The following is a 19,473-nucleotide window of genomic DNA, read 5'->3' on the forward strand; positions in this document are numbered from 1 at the left end:
TCCACTGTGTAGAAATGCTTGTGATACAAAGTCTAGAATTAGTGAAACACTGTGTTTTTACCTAGGCAGCTCTGCAGACCAATTTATGCACTCTAACATAATGTAAAGCAGTGACTGCTTAGTGACCCACTCAATTTATATAATTTAATATAAATTATATAAATGATTGCAGAATAGGGTAGCTTATGTTGAATCTTAGACACAACTGCTCTTAACTCAGTCATTATGACATAGTTATATATATTATATATATATAATATATATATTACATAGTTATATATAGAATTCATTAATGGCAGATGATTTCTAGTAGCTGTCAACATAGAGTAGCTATAGTTACCTGAAATTCTCTCCTTTAAACACGCCATTTCAGGAGAGCGTTACCCCGCCGGGCCCCGCCCCTTTCGGCCGCGCAGGCGCTGTGGCTGCGCGGGGTGTCCCGCCTGGTGTGCGGCCATGCGCGGGGCCCGCGCGGTGCTGCCCCTGCCCCTGCCCCTGCCCCTGCCCCTGCTCCTGCTCCTGCTCCTGCTGCTGTTGTCGCTGCCCGCCCTCAGCCCTGCGGGCGCTTCCCAGCGCTCCGGCGGCAGCCGGTGGGTAGGGGATGGGCTTCGGCCGCTGCAGGCGCCGGAGCGGGCCGAGACGGGCCCGGGCCGGGCTCCCGGCGGGACCTGTGGCTTGGCCGCCTGTGCTTCGCGGTGATGGCCCAGGGACGTCTTAGCGCTGGGCCGGGGACTGGGAAAGGCTTCCCGGGGCCGACAGCACAGTGGCCGAGATGAAGCGAGGCTTGGTTACTCCGTGATGAGGCGGCTGGCGGTGGGAGCTGGGAAGTCTGGGTTTAAGTAAAGGGAGCTTTGGAGTGCTATGAGGAGGCGGCCAAACAAGTACAGACCTCGAGACGCTGTCATTGAGGAAGATGGTTTCAGCTATTAGAAAGTAAAATCTCTCTTTGTAGATTGGCCTTGTGATGAGGACCGAGAGGAGCTGTAATATATGGGCACTGATTTTGTTTTTAATCACTTTTTTTTTTCCCCAGGAAATGTCAGAGTGATTTTTAATTACACTAACCTGGTGTCTACAAAGTTAGTATAATGCCAAGAGAGGCTTTCTGTAATTGATTATCTATGCAGACTGTACAACAGCTCATGTAAACCGATGAAAAGTTTATTTTCATAAAATAAAACTGTTGCTTTTTTGGCATTATGTAATGTAAAATATGAAATTATGCAAGGATGGTCCATTTTGTAGTTCACTGGGCGGGGGGGGGCTTGTCTTTACAGGTCTGTGAGTCGAGTGTGTGTGGAAAAGTCACTAATTTTCAGAAGTAATACCCCTTATTCAACAGACATCGTTTCTGATCCTGGTGGACGAGATCCACTCTTCTGTGTGCAGTTGGATGACAGTAAGCAATCTTTCTTTTCACATATTTTGTTCATAGATCGCCTCTGCTTAGGGAATTTTTTTTTTTTTTAACTACACATTGTAATTGTTGCTAATTATTTTGACTGTTACAGCTTCGGAGAGACCACAGTGAATCTGGGTCTGATCACCAAAGGCAAAGATTATTACACTGTTATTAAGGGAAGGGTTTCTGCCTGAGCACAAATAACTCTTTATCAATTGCTTATGTATCAATTGCTTATGAGATACCTTGCATAGTTGTTTACACATAGAGCAGCAGATAAGGGTTGACGTTTAAAGAATACCACTACTATAATTTTCAGAAAGTGTTTTCTTATTGTGTTTTGGATTCTTTATTATATATGCTTATTTTTATCCTTTCTTCTCTGCTGGTGGTGATTTTTTTCACTGGTAATCATATATCCTGTAGGATATGCCATTAACATTCTTTTCTCTTCTTGCTTTCCACACTGTGTCTCACAGTGTCTCACATTTGAACACACCATTTTCTCTTTTGAGTTATTTGTCTGAGAGTTGTGACCCGCAATTCCATCTGCTTCTGATCTAAGTTTCTGAGTATTTTAGGTTGGGAGGGGCTCAGGAGATTAACAGGTACAACAGCTAGTCAAAACAAGGTTAGCTTTTTATTATCTTGTCCTGCTTTCAGCTCTTTATAGATTTTGTCTGAGTGTTTTGCATACAGGGAAGAACCAAAAAATTATAAGAGCTTCATAATATATAGTATGATAGGTAGTAGCACTAGAACTTTACCCATTCCAATTTTCAGTAGATCTCACAGTAAAAGATGAATTTAGATAAGGGTTTAACAACAGTTTAAAGTGCTGTCAGCATCCTGGGCTTTTCAGCCTGTAACTTGGAATCTAAATTTTACCCTTTTCCCACATCACTTATAATATCCTAAAAGTTAGATTAAAAGGATTCTGAATTTTTAATGTTATGCACAGAAAATCTGTGTCCAGTTTCATGGCACCAGATTTTTTTAGTCATTTGATATTTGGACCCTGTATCTATCACATGATTAGGCCCACTGAAGAGGCCTAAACATTTGACTGCGTGTGTATGTTAGTTGTAGCACACCTAGGAACAGAATTCACTGTTCACATGGGCTTTTCTGTGCTTGTTGGAAGAACATATAGGGAAGACTTATTTTGGAATCACCTGAAGGATCATAACGTTTTCTTGTAGAAACAGCCTTCTCCCTGGTGCCCTTTCCCATGAAATACAGCAACTCAGATATTTGATTCAGCTGATTGTGGCAGCAGCTTTTATAGGATGGTGTGATGAGCTACCATTGCCAGAGATATAATCAAGCCCTAATGAATTATTGTGGCTGGTGAAAGTCATGCACAGGTTGACTTCACCTCATTGAAACCATTACTAGCAGATTAAATTTTATTTTGCCTTTTCCTATGAGATTAAATACCCTTTAGTATCTAAACTTAAGCAGTTTGGCTATCTTAAGTTTTGTTGCAGAAAGCACTTCCTTCCAGTTTTCAGGTATATTTTGCATTATGTAATCTTGTTAACCTGTGGTAGCAAGTATTCAGCTTTGGTAATGCAAGAGTATGTCATGAACTGGATCCCAAATCAATTAAATGGCTGTGAGTAGTGCAAATGTTTTCTTTTTCAGTCTAATGATGATACCCTCAAGTGACTATTAAGCAAGTTGCTGTGTGCTCCTATTTTTGTGAACCTTGTAGGAGCTTAATATTTAATTGACTTTTATCTCCTTAAAAGATTTGACTGCTTCATGAATACTGTATTTGGATATTAAAAAGCTTTCATTTCTGCTAGTTGTGCTGTAACTTTGAGCATCTACTCTGCCCTTGAAAAGCAGAATTGCATTGAGAGCTTAAGGTTCTTTTTTTACTGTTCTTTTTTTTCCCCCAAAATCTACTGGATTATGTAAATTATTTTTGGTACTACTGTCATTGAGAATACTGCCGCGTTTTCTTGTCAGTAGAATATGTAATCCTTGAATCTTCTAAGGTGCTTTATTTGAATGCATTGAAAAGTTATTCATATTAGGATGAGTATGTAGTATGCCTTTAATAATTTGCCATTTTATAACAGTGCTTTAGCAGTAATAAATTAATACATTATAGCACCATAACAGTACTATTGAATACCACCAGGTCAGGAAGGTATCACTGTTGGATACCAATAGAAAGTGTGGGTTTTTTAGGATGCTTATTGTCTGTTCATACTTATCTTGGGTTTTAACAGTTACCAGTTTTACTTAATTATTTTGAATCCATTTAAGGTTGATTTTAGTGAACTCACAAATGGGTAATTAAATTTGTAATTCAGATTTCATGTGTGTCTAATATGGGCATCTCATGGAAATTACAGCACATATTAATATCGCTGTTAAGGAGTCTCATGCTTTTTGGAGAATCACTTTGTGTATTAATATTTGTTTCCCATGAACTGTACTCATGATATCATCCTGTTCTGTAGATCATATAAGCCTATTATAAGTGTTACTATGGATTAATTAGTATGAGGCACCAACTAGCTTACAGTTACTAAAGTTATTCCTTTAAAAAATATTGACACAGTATTTACTCTTATCTTTTCTGGTAACTTAACATTGGAGGATTTAGTTTTCTTTTCTCTTTTCAAACTCTAGCAAAGCTGAACTATTTTCAACAGCCACAGGATATCAAAGAATCTGATTTTGTGGAGTTCTTGGAGAAGTATGGCAGGCACTCTTTCTTAGCACCATCACAAGTTCAGCCATCGTTCTCTGCTTTTTATCGTGTGAGTTGAAAGAAAATAGCAATCAATTTGCACATATGCTTTTATTAAACCTCTCTGTAATGACGTCTAATGAGAACAGATTGAAAGATTCCTATTTTGTACCTAGAAACAATAGTATCATAGGATCATAGCATATCCTGAGTTGAATGGGACCCACAAGGATCATTGAGTCCAGCTGCTGGCCCTGCACAGGATGCCCCAGCAATCCCACCCTGTGCCTGAGAGTGTTGTCCAAATGCTTCTTGGGTTCTGTCAGCTTTGGGACTGTGACCATTCCCTGAGGAGCCTGTTCAGGGCTCAGCCACCCTCTGGGGAAGAACCTTATCCTTCTATCCAGCCTGAGCCTCCCCGACACACTTCCAGCAGTTTCTTTGAGTCCTGTCCCTAGTCACAGAGCAGTGGTCAGTGTCTGCCCCTTGGGAGGAAGCTGCAGAGTGCAATGAGATCTCCCCTGAGTCTCCTCCAGGTTCAACAAGCCAAGTGACTTTAGCCATTCCTTGTATGGCTTCCCCTGGAGACCCTTCACCATCTTTGTAGCCCTCTTTTGGATGCTCTCCAACAGCTTTATGGCTTATATTTTGGCACCCAAAAGTGTCCTCAGGACTCAAGGTGAGGCCATACCAGCTTGCAGAGCAGAGTAGTAGCAGCTGGTGATGCTGAGCCAGATGCACCCCAGGACACAGATGGTCCGCCTGGTTACCAGAGCACATTGTTGAACTGGTTGTCTCTCAGTACTTTCCATTCCTTAGTGTATAAAGTATTTCTAGTCAGTTGCCTTGTATTTAAGAGGTTGGACAACTTTTTAAACAAAACTGGATGTACACAAAGAAGTATAGATATGTCTCTTGCCCTTGGCATTAGTATTCCACTGTAACTTTGTGATTCCTCCAAATTATCTTTTCAGGCTGGTGATCCAATCCTCATCTACTATGATTCGTCATCTGTATTGAGCATGCTTAGACAGCCAGTAAAAATGGGAGCCAGTGGACTTTGTGTTGATGGAAATCCTGCTGGTTAGTAAAGGCAGAAGAATATCTTTGAGTGGTTTGCTTCTGTTTTATCTGTTGTCATGTCTTAATTCACCCAGGCTTCCTGGACAGTAAAAGCACAAGTTGTACTCGGATTTTTGCCAACTTGAGCAAGAGCTGCATGACTGACCCTGCCCTAGATGCCGCTTCCTACTACCATGACTTCACTGTGCTAAAGGTGCATTTCAGATTTCTTGCTTTTGTTCAAAATCTTAGTTGTTTGACTTTGCATTGCCTTCCACTGGGACTTCAGATAACTGTAAAACTGAAGGTCATCTGGTATGTCATTCCTGATCTCCCAGTTGCTGAGGCCTTCTTGCTGGGAAACTGTAGTAGCTGCTCTCTGGCCACAGGGAGCAGCAGGCACAACTTTCCCAGGCATTGTCCTAGGGAAAGCTGTGAGAAGATCAGAGAAAAGAGAATGCGAACAATTCTTATCTTCACTTGCTGCACCCTGTTGTCGTAAACATGCTGAATGTGTTATTTGTTTGCCAAAGGGTGATTTCTTAATTGGCCAATGGTGATAGTGTTTAGATTCAAGAATGTATTGGGCTGTCGGTAAGGGCAATGACTTTCTTAATAAGTATAGTATAATAAAGCGATTGATCAGCCTTCTAGAGTCATAGAGTCAATGCTAATTATCACCATGTCGGGGATGCCATGCTATGACAGGAAGCATGTTAAAAATGTCATGACTGGTGGTCAATTCAATTCAAACTACTTTCTAATAAACTTCTGTCATTAACAAATTCTTAGTTCATTTAACAGGTACTTCATTGATACTTCATAGTTCTACTGGCCAATCTAAAATTCTCTTGCATTTTAAACAGGTTGTTTATCAAAGTATTCCTGTGTGTTCCATCAGCTTGATCAACCAAGCAGTACATGTTCTCAGTAAAGAATTAGGGTGTTTTTTAACATAAAGTGCTATCTCTGAAATCATACTGATGGCCCCTTATTAATATTAGCTCTATTTATATCCATATCATTTTCTCTACTATTTATCCTGACAATAAATTCAAAGTAACCAGTTTACTGTTCTGTGTTCATCCCTCTGGTTTTACTGAATGCTTATATGAAAATGTCTTGCTCTCACCTTGTAGAGTTTTTCTGCTTTTCCAATAAGAAACAACATTGTAAATAGGAGTACTTATTAAGGCTGATGACTCAGTATACCCTTATAATGGAAATCTAAATCTACTTAACTAGTAGAGAATAGTCTATTGATCAGATTTAATTCATGTTTTCAGGGCTTTCTTTGTCACTGTTGCCAAACTGTTGCCAAAGTTTTCCTTAACTGGACGCTGAAGTACTTACTCGATTGCAGAAGATGGAGTTTCAGGAATGGTTCAGAGATGTGACACTTAAAAGTACCTGCATTCTGCAGGACATTAACTAGGCCAAGCTTAAATTTGTCTTTTGGTATTTTAAAATACCTTCTGTGGACTATGTCTGTGATACAGTAATTTTGTCAATATAATATTCAGGTTCTTTTGTAATGATTTTATGGCTTTAGTCACAAACACAGCAATTTACTGCACTTTTTATTGACATTGTAAAATGGTTTGCTTATTTTCCCCAGGTCCCAATTAATGACACCGTTATGCCATCCATGAAGGTCAGTCTCTGTTGCCAATGAAAATAATTTCTGGTTCTGAAGGGAAAACGGGAATGTGCTGTGTCTAAGACAAGATTTTTCTTGACAAAAGTAGGACATTATAGAAAAAATGGACATAAGTAAGGGTGTGTTTTTGAATGAAAGGGTATAGATAGGACTAAAGTCAGGGAGGTAGCTTGTTTTCCTGGAAAAAGATTGGGGATCTGGAGTAGTGTGATGTGCCCCCCAGATCATAGCAAGGAGGTAAATCTGACTTGGATGGAAAAGCGGTGAAAAAGAGTAAAAAGTGCACTCTTCTTTTAAACAGTTACTAGTTGTTAATATGCTTACTGTCTCCAGGTAAATGTCACTGCAGTCTCACCACCTGGAGCTCCCCACATGAAAGACAATACATGCGCCAATGTTGTTTCTGAGGTATGTGAATCTGCTTTCCTTTTGGAGCAACTTATCACAGGCTTAAACCCATTGCCCTATTACTTTACTCTGTCTCCTGTTATTCTCTGAATTGGACTTTCAGGTGATCTATGAGATAGAATATAGTGGCACAAGTGGGATTCAGAGTGTTTCTGTCCAGTTCAAAGTCAGCAATATCTCTGTGAACTCCGGATCCTTTCTGCAGCAGCACTTCACCATGCACTTCTGGGTTAGTATCCTCCCTGGAATTTTACCACATTTGTAGTCTGTAGCTTGTGATTCATTTTTGTACAGAAGACACCTGAAGAGGTTGCAAAATTGGATAAGTGATGACCTCAGGCGTTGGTAAGTGTGCAATGCAACTTTGTAAGTTATGGCCAGAGTGACGTACAACTGTTTAGAAGTAGAATGGTCCGCTAAGAATCAGGGTCAAGGCAGGGTTTGTTCTGCAGTTCTTCTGTAGAATCGCTCTATCTGTTCACTTCCTCAGAGACAAATGTTGAGCAGTAGCAATTCATTGTATTAAGAGCTTTCCTGGTATTATCCACATTTTAGGATACTGACATTTCGTTTTTTACCACCTGGACTGCAGATGAAATTAGCTAGGTAAAAAAGAGTTCTTGGAAACAAATAGTTTAAGTAGTATATAATAATCTGTCATTCAAAAAACAGCTTACATTTACATTTTTGAGAATGCAAATTTGATCTGTGGAGATGAATGGATGTCATTGGTGCTAATACTTTCCTCTGTTTCTATTTCTTCCCTTTGTCTCTTTGTAGACCAGGACTCTTTCTCGTATGTTGCCTAGAAGTGGAAACCCTGGCTATAATACTGGAGCACCACTGTTGATTGCAAACAGTGGTGCCATGCAACATGTATCCTTTTTCTGCTGTGAGTTGTTGTTTATCACTGGGGCTTTTTTTCATTTCTGTTACTGCACTGTCTGAACTTTTATGGTGCCATAATAGGGATAAGGAGGAATATGGGGTGAGTGGATCATTAAATACAAGATGAGTGTTGTATGTTGTCTGTTTATACCTTTGTTTGGCTTCTTGATGTGCAGTCTGTCAGATGAGCATATTAAGGAGTGAAAGTGATGGAAGTTGTTCACAATTTCTCAGGCACAGAGTACAATTTGGAAGGAATATGAGAACAGGCTGCAAAATCAGGTAACTACACACTCTGCAGTCATCCTTTCTAGCAGTTGGAAGTTGTGGACTCAGCATGTTTTTCTGTAGTCTCTCATGTGCTGCTGTGAAGCCTGGGTCCTTTCCTGAGTTCTCCAATATGTCTCTACAGATCTTTCACATACTCCTAAGAGAATATATAGGAAAGATGGTGGACTGCTAGAATAATCTGAACATTGTGAAGGTGGTCTGGGACATTTTGAGGCTCTAGTCTGGCAATATGTCTTGGGCAAGAGTAGAGTTGAGAAGTGAATCTTAAAAGTGGTTGGTGTTCTTTTGATGGCAAGTGTAGGACCACTGATGCAATAAGATGACTGAAGAGCTGTCAGTTTTCCGTATCATTATCCCTGCCATATTCTTCTCCTTTCTCATTGCTGAGAGGATTGAAACTGCGTCTGTTTAATACCAATACTTTTTGACCCATTTTAAGAGCAGAAGAAATACTTATTGCAAAGAAAGAATGTTGATAGTGGTTTGGGCTTTTTTTTTTTTTTCGTGGAAATCACTTCCTTAAAGGTGGTCTTTTCTCATTTCCAGCCTATCCCCAACACTGGAAGACAGTAACTGTAGTTACATACAGCAGAAGTTATACAAGGCTTTTCAGGGGATGAACAGAACAGAAGCCTTTGCTATAACTGGCAGTGCTCATTCAACCCAGGCAGAAGAGTGGATGAACATTCTGATTCAGAACTGCAGTGTGCAGGTAATACGAATGCAAAAAAAATCTGTAAATATTTTTCCTTTCACATCTTTGTATTGCCTTGGGGAGGTGGGGGTATCTGGACTTTTTTTGTATAATGATCCTATGACTCTCAGGGGTCTTAATATGTGAAAGCAGTCAGTATGGTTCATATTATTAACAAAAAATCCCCCCAAACCCAACAAACCCTCACAGATTTCCTACCTCTTGAATTCTATTCCTGCTATTTAAATGGGCAAAAAGATTTAAATACTGAATCCAGTGTTATATTACATAGTTTTCTGACGGCCTTTTAGAACTGATAGTAGCTGGCTACTTCCTATTAATTATTATTATAATCCTTTCTGCTTTTCCAGAATAGGGAATATTTTTATAGGGGTATTTATATCCTATTATATTACTTAATAAGGTTAAAGTTTGTGAGTCAATTGTATTGTAATAATTGTTAATCTGTGGGGATATGGCTCAGTGGAATGTGAAATCCAAGATGTAAAGCTGAGACAAATTCTAATTGGAACTGATGACAATGAGATGTATGTAGCTCCAGAATCAGTGGTTGACATGACCAGAAGTTACAGAGATAGTACTGAAGTGATTGATTCAGGTTCTGTGACCTGTATTATCCAAAATATTACACTTTGGCCATAATTGTCCTTTATCACTTTTAAAACACTATATTAAACTGATTAGTGTATATTTTATTTTCAGGCTGTGAATTGCACTTCCTGTTGTATGGTTCCTGTGACCCTGGAGATACAGATATTGTGGACTAAAGTGGGCCTCCTATCCAACCCACAAGCTCAAGTACTGGGTACACGGCACTTTTACCAGTGTCAGCCCCTCAAGGTATGGAATCAAAAACCCTCCCTCCACACAGAGGTAATTAAAAGGGGTTTACAGGTTATTTAAGAACCAAGGAATCAAACTATCTTGAAACTAAGTAAGTTGAGATTTATTGAATTTTAGCAGTTGTCTGGCTGCTGTGGTAGCCTTTTATAGAGGAAGGATGTTTTGTGGTCTTTTCAGTACTGTCCTCACGCAGTTGTACAACTGGAAAAGATACTTTCTTTCCAACTCTGAACCACTTTCTGCCACTTAAGGACTCAATCTTTAAACTTTAAGTTATGGTTGGTATAAAGCTGTAGTTACAAACATCCACTAACTCCATGTTTTATATTTAGTTGTCTCTTAAAGCCTTGATATGGGATTTGAGTTTAGTAATATTTCATAGACTCCACAGAATGCTGATAATCTGTGCAAGGAGATATTTCTGTTCCTCTAGAGCTTCTGAAATAACCAATAGGTAGCTGAGGAAGTGGCTGATGCTGATGGCAGCATATTTGGAGAACTGGGGAGGAAGGGTGTAAGCCAGAAAGAAGGTATTCAAGGCCAGGTGGTCGGAGTTCTTAACTACCTGATCTAGTTGAAGACATTCTTGTTCATCATAGAAGGCTTGAACTAAGTAACCTTTAAAGGTTCCTTCCAGCCCAGACCATTCTGTGATTTTGTGATGTCAGCAGGAATGTGTCAGCTAACATGACCACAGAGGACAATGAGCAGTCTTTTTTAAGCATGTGTCAGTGGATCCCATTGTGATTTTTTTTTTTTATATCACATAGTCTTTTGGGCAGCAGAAATATTTCAAGGCTTACACTTCTCTGTAAGGGCTTTAGGGAAAGCAGCTGACACCCGCCCAGGCATCTTCATGACTGTGAGGAAGGTATCTGTCTGATCTGTTAACACTCTTTGAACTTAAGACTCAGTCTAAATGAGATTTTACACACTTGTTTGAATGCATGTCATGGTACCCTTTTGTTCTCCCTTCTTGCAAAATACATGAAGAGGATAGGAAGATGTTAACCATGTAAAACTCATATTGCCCTGAGACAAAGTGATATCCCCACCCCATGAAGATATTTTTTTAAATCATCTATTACATGGCTTCCTTAACAAAACTTGTGTCTGAGGAAGAAGACTTGAATTCCTAGTAAAAGTGTAGGGTGCAAATCCCTCAGGATTCACTAATCAAGAAGAATGAGATTCAGATTTGATTTGCTTGAGCAACTGATGCTAATTACTTTAGACCTTTAAGGTATATTGGAAAGCTAATTATAAGAAAGCAAGCTTCTGGCAGCAAAAAACCCCCATGCCATTAAAATCAGTACTGCCTTCATCAGTGACATCACAAATCCACAAATTAAGATTGTTAGTAAAGACATTTTAGGAAAGGACCAACTTGCTCTGTAGCCTGCAGTTATGAAGCGCGACTATTTGTAAGCATACTAGGCTGCACATTACTTTCAAATTATGCCACTTCCCAGCTTTAGCCTACAGATTCTCTTTCTGAGAACTGTCCTGTAGTTCCTTCAATATTCTTCAGAGAAATCTTTTTTTATTTAGACAACACTGTGTCACTGGAAAGTTGCCTGAGTAACTGACCAGAAAACGGAGAACCCAGGAAAGACATCCCAATTTCCACACCGATCCACAATATCTGTCACATTTATATTTGGGCTTGATGAAAATACAGGATGTTTTGAAATGATGTAGTGTTCTACAAGAGCATGCTGGAAGTTGCTAATGATTTTCTTCTCCCAGCTGTTCAGGAGGGATTGTGTATGGAGTTTTTTTCCCTGCACTAATCGCTGATTTTAAGGCAGTTTTTGAAGGTCCAGATACTTAAATCAATCATTGTGAGGCTTCTTGTTGACTAGGGCAACTTGGTGTGTTTTTGAGTGTGTTTACTCCTTAATAGGAGAACTTATATCTCTCAGAAGTGTTGGGGAAATTCTTGTAACTGCTCAGCAGTGATGAGTTGTGATCAAGGACTGATCTGGCATGGTGGGCAAGAAGGTGTTAAACGGGCTGGAAGCAGGAACATTAGGACACCTTGCAAGTAAGTGAAGTTTCCAGGTGATGAGAGAAGAAATAGCCTCAGCAGTGTCTTGTAGCCATTCTGGAGTGGGAACTGCTCAGGGGCCACCTTTGGGCAGCAGAGCAGGCCTGGGTGATGGACCCACAGCTGGTTGAAGTTCTCCATGCTGATGCTCTCAGAAATGGTGCTGCAGATGCAAAGGTGCACAAGGAATGTGCTCATGATACCTCTTTGCACACTCCATGTAGAACCAAGACTGGACTCAATGCATTGTTCATTTTTTTCTTCTTTAATAAATATTTATTTTTTTTAATTTGCTTTGAGGGATGCCACAAAAATTCTCCAGTAGGAGTTGCAGCATTTTTATCTTAGGAGTCATGAACTCTATCTTGCAGTTTTTTAAAATGCTTCCTACAGAATTTTGCTCTAAAGGCAATCTTAGAAATTTTTCTCAGGGAAGTGATTGAGGTAGTAGTTTCACAGGTTGGCTTAAACCAGTGCAAGCACAGAAGGTGTGCTGCCAGTAAATGCCCTCTCAAATGTTAGCATTGAGAAGTGCGGCAGGGTGTGAGGTTGCTCTTTTGGGAGTAGCATGGTCTTAAATCAGCCCAAGGTAGCCATGAAGCTCCATGTAGTTCAAAGAGCTGGTATTTTAGTTTTCTTGCAACATTCTGTTGAAACAGGAAAGAACTGAGGCCTTAGAGGTTCAGTCCCACTTGTGATCTTCACTGATCTGTCTTTTTCCTGAAACAACATCCTAAAATGTGAGCAATAAATTTAAATTGTATTGGGTCCCTGCTTTAGTTTATTGACATTTATTGATAGGATTGCATCTTGTGGCAGTTCTTTCTGGTACCAAGCACTTGCCTAAAGAGTCAGCTGATCTTTTATAAAATACTAAGCTTGCTTGCATCTGTTCTTATTATAAAGTAGTTGGTATGTCTTTCCTCTGAGTAGAAGGCTTACTGTAGCAGAGCTTAAGTCACTGCAGCCATTTTGGAGATCACTAGCATACAATGCACAGTAGCCACTGATCTTTACTACACCCTCAATTTACCTGCTAAGTATCAATATTGGGAAGAGAGGTCTTACTCCTCTGAAAACTTAGGATGCTTAACTCTTACCATCCCAAAGACATCATGTTTGCCAGTCATCTACAGTGAGTCCCCATTAGAAAATTGAGGAGGGGTATGCCTTTTGTATTAAGACTGCTAAACTCTTTTTGCTTCCCTTCTTGTTGCAGTTTCTAAACATGAGCATGGTGCCTGTGACAACTGTCGTTACCTTCACTGACATGACAGATTGGCCAGAACCTCCACGAGGCCAGCCTCAAATGCACTGGAAACTCCCATTTGACATCTTTTTTCCATTCAAGGTAGCTCTGAATGTAGAAAGAACTTACAGAGGTGATCTGGCTGGGTATTTGTTGTTGATTCTAATAATGTCTAGTATTTTCTGCTTTTGAAGTAGATGGAGCCTGTATTTAAAGTGTGGTGAGTGAATTGATATATTCAGGATATGACCCAGATGATGGACTTTTGTCATCAGGTTTTTATACCATTTCTGTGATATCTGTGTGCCTTCTGGTCTTGAATTAAGCCATGTGGGCTGCTTGTCCTCTCACGTTCCTGTTCTTTGTATATGAACCATCTGTGAACATCACTGCAGTGACATACTTGAGAAATGTAGAGATCCAGGAACATCCAAGGAAGAGAACATTAAAACTATCATTCTGTGTCCCCAGAAACCAAGAATACTCTCTAAACTAGGGAGTATGGAGAGAGAAGCAAAGTTCAGTCAAAGCATTTTGGAGCTGCTTTCCTGTTGGAGAAGTATTTGATTTTTCTATATGGAACTAATTGAACATTTAAAATACAGGAGCTCTCCCAGGGGGCCTGAATTCTTATGTTATGAGTAAACGTGGACCAGTCACCCCTAACCTGTCCTTTTTAGATGACAACTGCACCTCTGTGACAGTTTTGAATCTTGCTTTTCTGTGTCTTTTCAAATACAGATATTCAATTGAAATTTTCATGGTTTAATCACTTTTTACATTAGCAACACTGTAGCACACAGCAAAGTAATTGTAAATGCTCTGAAATACAGTTGAATTTTAGTGGTTTGTCAAAACATCTTCCTTCCTGATCTTTTTTTTCCCCCTGGGAGAAATGGGCCTGAATGGAGTTTTTCCTAGCTAAGAAACATTCCCTTGTTCCAGATAGGAACTGAAAATAACTGCTGAAATTCTAGTAGCAGATCAGAGAGATTCGTGAATAGTTCTGAAGCTAAAACATCGAATATTTTAGGAAAATTTATAGTTGTATTAAGAGACTGAAGCTTGCTGCAATACCTTACCTCTGGCTCAATCTCTGGGACTGGGAAATAAATTTATTGCTTTTGAAGTTAAAGGTGGTCTGATTATCTAGACTGCCCTTTGCCATCACACAGGAAATCTGCTTAATTTTCCAGGAAGCTGTTGGATGAAAGTATATTCTTTTAGCAAAAGATTTTATTATTCATTTTCTTTGGATGATGGAAAAATCTGCTCCATCTCATGTCAAGTGCTCCAATGGAATCAATAAGGGCCAAAAATTTCAGAGCCTAGTTTTAATAAAATGTATTTATTGCTTTTGTACCTATACTGCACATAGCAAGTCTGTTGCTTCTCCTCATTACAAACTTAAAAAGGAATGCAAAAATAAACTGAAAAACTAGTAATTAGTGAGGATATCAAAGGAGATAACACAAGTAAAACAAAACTACAACCCATCTAAAAGCTTCTGGGTTAATGTCACATATTTATCTTTGTCATTAATTGCATAGTTTCTTAGCTGGGAACAAATTCTGTGCCAAGTGTCTGCAGCGTCCATTGATTCCTGTTCTGAGACAGCCCAACCAAGCTGGTGTGAGCCTTCAGAACTGTGTGCATTCCAGTATTACACAGGACTGTACCATTACACAGTACAGCAACAACCTTTGATTTTTAGATAGAGGTGACTTCTCAGATGTGCCTGTAATACCTTTGAATAGCTTTTTTCAGAACACGTTTGTAGTGTGTCCCATGTCCTCTCATGTCCCTAATTTGTGGAATTCAGGAAATTAATTTAGAGGTGACAGTAAATGAATTACAGAGGGTTAGCTGGAGAAACTTCCTAAATGTAACAGGTCAATGCTAAATGTGTTGGGATAGGGCTTGAATAAAAAGGATCTGCCATCCTTGTTTTCTGCATTACTGAGGTAATTAACTTAGGTATAACCACAGAGATACTGTTCACTCTATAGGCTGTAAATACATGAAATGCTGTAAGAATGCATCATCTTATATACTGTAAGTATCTGTCATAATTCTCTAATCTCCAGCATGTCCTATTTTTTAGTTCACGTTTGTCAACTTTCACATCTTGTCATAGCAAGAAATAAGAGCTGAAAAGAGCCTTGTCCATATTCTGGTCCAGCCTGAATTAAGGCATATGCAAATTCTAGCCACATGACAGCAGTGCTTGTGGGTTTAAAATCTGCAGTTTCCTATGGCAGTGCATTTTCGTGTCTACTTTATCATGTTGTGTTTTTCCCCCCTGCCTGATGTGAAATAGCCTGTGTTGCAGTTCAGTATCAGGCAACATTATGACACTGTCACAGGCAAGGCAGACACATATGTCACATGTACAGGAATGGAGTGTTTGTACTCCATGTCAAAGGGCTGAGACAAAACTCTTTAGTTTCTCTGCTGCCAGCATTCTAGCTAGAGCCATCTTTCCCACATCTCCCTTTTTTGAGGCAGTAACACTGTTTTACTCTGTCCGAGTGAAGACGATCTTTACTAGGTAATTTTTAACATCCGTTCCAAACATAACCCTCGTTTCTTTAGAAGACATAATTTTAAATTTCAAAGCAGGAGCAATTGTAGAAGCCAGGGGCGGGGCGGGGCCGGAAGCGACTGAGGCAGCGGAGAGCTGTGCCGCGCCGTGCGGAGTCCGGCGGGTGAGTGGGGCCGGGCCGAGCCAGGCAGCGCCGAGCTGAGCTGGTCACAGCGGCCGCGGCCGTGCCCGGAGCGGACAAGTGGGCTGGGCGTCGGGCGCGGGGCTGCGGCTCGACCCGGAGGGAAAGAAGTGAGCTCAGCCGTGGAGCTGCCGGGGTGCACCGTGCACGGCACGCCGCCGGTCCCTCGGACCCCGCAGACTGCAGAGCTGCGCACATTCGGGTCAGAGCGTTACTGCTGCGGGGAGTTACTGGCAGTGTGAAACTGCAGTTTGATCCCCTGCGAGCTCCCGACGAACTGATAAGAGCTGCACGGGCCTCATCCATCCGGAGATCTGTGAGAGCAGAGCTGTTGCTCCTCTAGAGGTTTATTTTTCCTTGCCAGTCTCTTGTGCCTACGTACAAGATTTCTCCATGTCCAAAGAAAGTATTTAAACCCTCCTGACACTTGCATGACAGCTAACAGTCACTCCCTAGGTTTTGACCCGACTTTGTGATAAGCCTGTGTTCTTCACATACTGTTTCTTCGCAGTAGACAGAACAGGGTCAGATTAGAGGTTTTTTAAAATAACCTGATAGCTCTCTGGAAAGAGTAATCAAAGTCTAGATAATGGAGATTTAAGCAAAGCTTACATGGTTTACCAGAATTATTTGACAACTGTTTTTACATTATGAAGTCAAGAGTTTTATTTTTTCAAATGAAAAATAACTCAAATATTTCCATACGCTTATAAAAATTTTCCACATGCTTAGGCCTGTGCCAATGCTGTACCCTAAATTTGATGGATACTTGGAGTGCTTACCTTCTTCCTCGTCCCATATTTCCTCTTGAGAAGAAATTTACAAAGGGTTAAAATAAACTTTTATTCTTTTCTGCTGTGTAGTAAACTATTTATGTTTCGTCACTTTGGAAACAATATTACCTGTTCCATATTTGTGTCTGTGAATATTTTTTGTTGAGTAAACTGCTTTGCTGATTTTTTTTTGGCTGTATTTCCTTGCTCTTCTAAGCTACTGTTTCGTTGTGATTGTCAAAAATTGTGTTCAATAGCAAAGTAAGCATCTTTCAGGCTTAGCTTCAGTAATTCTTCAGCTGTTCTTATTGCATGTTGTGTTACTAGGAATACAAAAGCAGTGGTGTTTTTATGGTTTTCTGCAGCATCTGGGGAAGAAAACATCTGAGAATCACTGTGCATGATACTCTGAAAAGTCAGTTCAAGATGTAGTGAAAAAAAAGTAAATAGAATAGTAGAAATTATCACTTAAGAAATGAAATGCAGAATAAAAGACCATATTATGCCAGTATATTAATCCTTTCTTTGTCCAAATTTGAATACTCTGTTCTCTACTGGTGTTCCAGACTCTCCCTTAGCTAGTATGCAGCACTGTGTTTGGGCTAATCAAGAAGGTGGAGGAAAAGCAGTGGAAATCAATACATATATATGAGATAGGCTTGATATAAGGAAAGCAGGAGCATCCTATGCTGATGTCTTAGTGGTTGTGTAGTCTAAGGAATTGCTGCACTTCTCTCTTTCTGGTGCTAATATTCACTTGTATAGATGGGTGGGTCAATTAGTCTCTGACCAGAATATTACCATGATCTAACAGTCTTGCCTGGGGACAGGAATTGCAGCTTTGATCAGAAGGGGTGGCAAAACTGGAGCACCTCTGGTGCTAGAATTGTTCGGAGACAACTTGAGCATGACAGCAGATGGAGGAATGAGGAGGTAGGTGCACTGCAAGTCTGTAAAATCATTAGAGGTATGAAGGTGAATAACCCCAGTCTCCACAAATCTGGAAACTAGGAGAGTAGTCAACTAGTTTTGATTGCTTTCTTATCCTACCCATATACTTTATCTCAGCATCTGATAGACAGCTGTTCTACCTATGAGTTTTATTTTATTTGTTTGCCTATGTGATGTCTGGCAGTTGAACAACCTTCATTTGATGGATGTAGGGAAACTGGAACAGAACTGGGATACTAGTTATATCATCTTTATCTTAACAGCTGGTGCAACCTGATGTTTTGCGGCTCACTGCTCAAAACAGGTGGTAGAAGAAATAGCAATATTTGATTGAATCAAGAGTAAAGAGATGTTAGGAAGAAGGAAATGCTTGAAAGATTTTACTTAATCCTATCTTGAGGTTTATTAGTGGTTTAATCATGCTTGATTAAATTAACCTGTCCTTATGTTCCTCACTTAGAAAGTTTGATTAAAGCAGATACTCTGTGTGATTTTTTTCCTCTTTTTTTGTCTTTTTAATTAGCTGGGGAATAAAATATTTGCATAGAGATGTACTTGTGTTTCTTGCAATTATGTCTGGAATTCAGGTAGGTGGACTGAAGCATGTGTGCCTACACAAATGGTTATTACCATCAACATAGTTCCATGCTTTTTCTTGAAGATGGAGCTCTCTTTAGGATTACTGAAGGTTCACTACCTTTAACTGTCTGAAACCACAGTTTTACATTGCTCACTTCGTAGTATGCTTGCAAAGTACACTAGGGTAAGTAACTGCTGACCACGTAGGAAATCTCGCATTCCCTGCCACTAACAAGGATCCTTCCATAAAAACTACTGGTTTCATGTAGCAAATGAAAGTACTGATTTATTTTGTATGCATTTTCTCTTACCAATTTGATACCTATTTGAGTATCTGAAAAAGAAAAGCAGCTCCTCAGTATCTGCAATGGTTATGGGGAACCTGTTGCTTTTTATTTGAAAGCACATTTTGTAGAAGTTGTACATGCTAAAAATTGGCCAGGTGAGCTTAAAATGAGAGCATTTCTTTTACTTGTTAGCTTTGCAAAATGAATCACAATATTCTGTTGGAAGGGGCCTACAGGGATCAGCAAAGTCCGCCTGCTGAAAGGCTTGACTTAATATAAAAAAAGGCTTGTCTCAATTAAAAAAAAAAAGTCATCTGTTGTGATATACCTTTAGTTACCATTCTCTTTTTTTTTTTTTTTTTTTTTGTGAGTGACCAACATTCTGGTGTTGTCACTGGTTTTACTCTGCAATTGCTAATAATTGGAGTGGAGAGGAGGGGAGAGTAGGGCTTACATGCATTATGATGATTAAACCAAATTCCACTTCTGGCAAAGTAATGAACTCCAAATAGTCTTCTAACAAAGTGATGACCTTATTTTTGCGGTATGTTTTTCTTTGTTGTTTGGGGTTTTTGGGGGCAGAAGGATGGGGAGGATCTTGTGGTTTTGGTATTTTTTTCTTCTTTTTAGCAGGAGCTGGGGGAATTGTTTAATTTCCCTTGTTTGGAGAGAGTGATATGTTAAGGTCAGATAATTGTGAGTTGGATTTTCCGTTAATTCTTGAGACGGTGAAGTTTTTCCAAATGTCTTAAATTCCACTTCCCACCGCTTGAATATTCTTCATTCTTTGTGAAGTTTTCTCTGCAATTTTGACACCCTAATTTAAGATTGCTTCCTGATCCCAGAATGTGATGTTTACAATTAAAAAAACCAAAACTA

General features: G+C 39.8%; 1 protein-coding gene across 4 annotated transcripts; it reads left to right on the plus strand.

Moving 5' to 3' along the window:
- Nucleotides 1-435: 435 nt before the first annotated feature.
- TCTN3 (tectonic family member 3) lies at nucleotides 436-17,288 on the plus strand. 4 transcript variants are annotated; one of them, XM_039731359.1, is made up of 13 exons: nucleotides 436-590; nucleotides 1,278-1,399; nucleotides 4,052-4,182; nucleotides 5,087-5,195; nucleotides 5,270-5,388; nucleotides 6,793-6,828; nucleotides 7,168-7,242; nucleotides 7,346-7,471; nucleotides 8,023-8,134; nucleotides 8,307-8,412; nucleotides 8,968-9,133; nucleotides 9,839-9,976; nucleotides 13,249-17,288. In XM_039731359.1, the coding sequence occupies exons 1-13, from the start codon at nucleotides 457-459 to the stop codon at nucleotides 13,468-13,470; spliced, it is 1,596 nt and encodes a 531-aa protein (XP_039587293.1). In that variant the 5' UTR covers nucleotides 436-456; the 3' UTR covers nucleotides 13,471-17,288. The 4 variants fall into 4 exon arrangements, with proteins under 4 accessions (XP_039587293.1, XP_039587294.1, XP_039587295.1 ...); XM_039731360.1 differs by having other exon boundaries at nucleotides 8,023-8,118; nucleotides 8,315-8,412; XM_039731361.1 differs by having other exon boundaries at nucleotides 445-1,079.
- The last annotated feature ends 2,185 nt before the right edge of the window (nucleotides 17,289-19,473 follow it).

The sequence above is a fragment of the Passer montanus genome, unplaced genomic scaffold (assembly GCF_014805655.1).
Source record: "Passer montanus isolate IOZ18808 unplaced genomic scaffold, ASM1480565v1 scaffold77, whole genome shotgun sequence".
In the NCBI taxonomy this organism is placed as follows: domain Eukaryota; kingdom Metazoa; phylum Chordata; class Aves; order Passeriformes; family Passeridae; genus Passer; species Passer montanus.

Bases quoted from the DNA above. Each gene is read 5' to 3' on its own strand.
- TCTN3 (XM_039731359.1), top strand. From the start codon at position 457: ATGCGCGGGGCCCGCGCGGTGCTGCCCCTGCCCCTGCCCCTGCCCCTG. The intron at 7,472-8,022 runs GTTAGTATCCTC...GTCTCTTTGTAG, and splicing joins ACTTCACCATGCACTTCTGG to ACCAGGACTCTTTCTCGTAT. The intron at 8,135-8,306 runs GTGAGTTGTTGT...CTTGATGTGCAG, and splicing joins ACATGTATCCTTTTTCTGCT to TCTGTCAGATGAGCATATTA.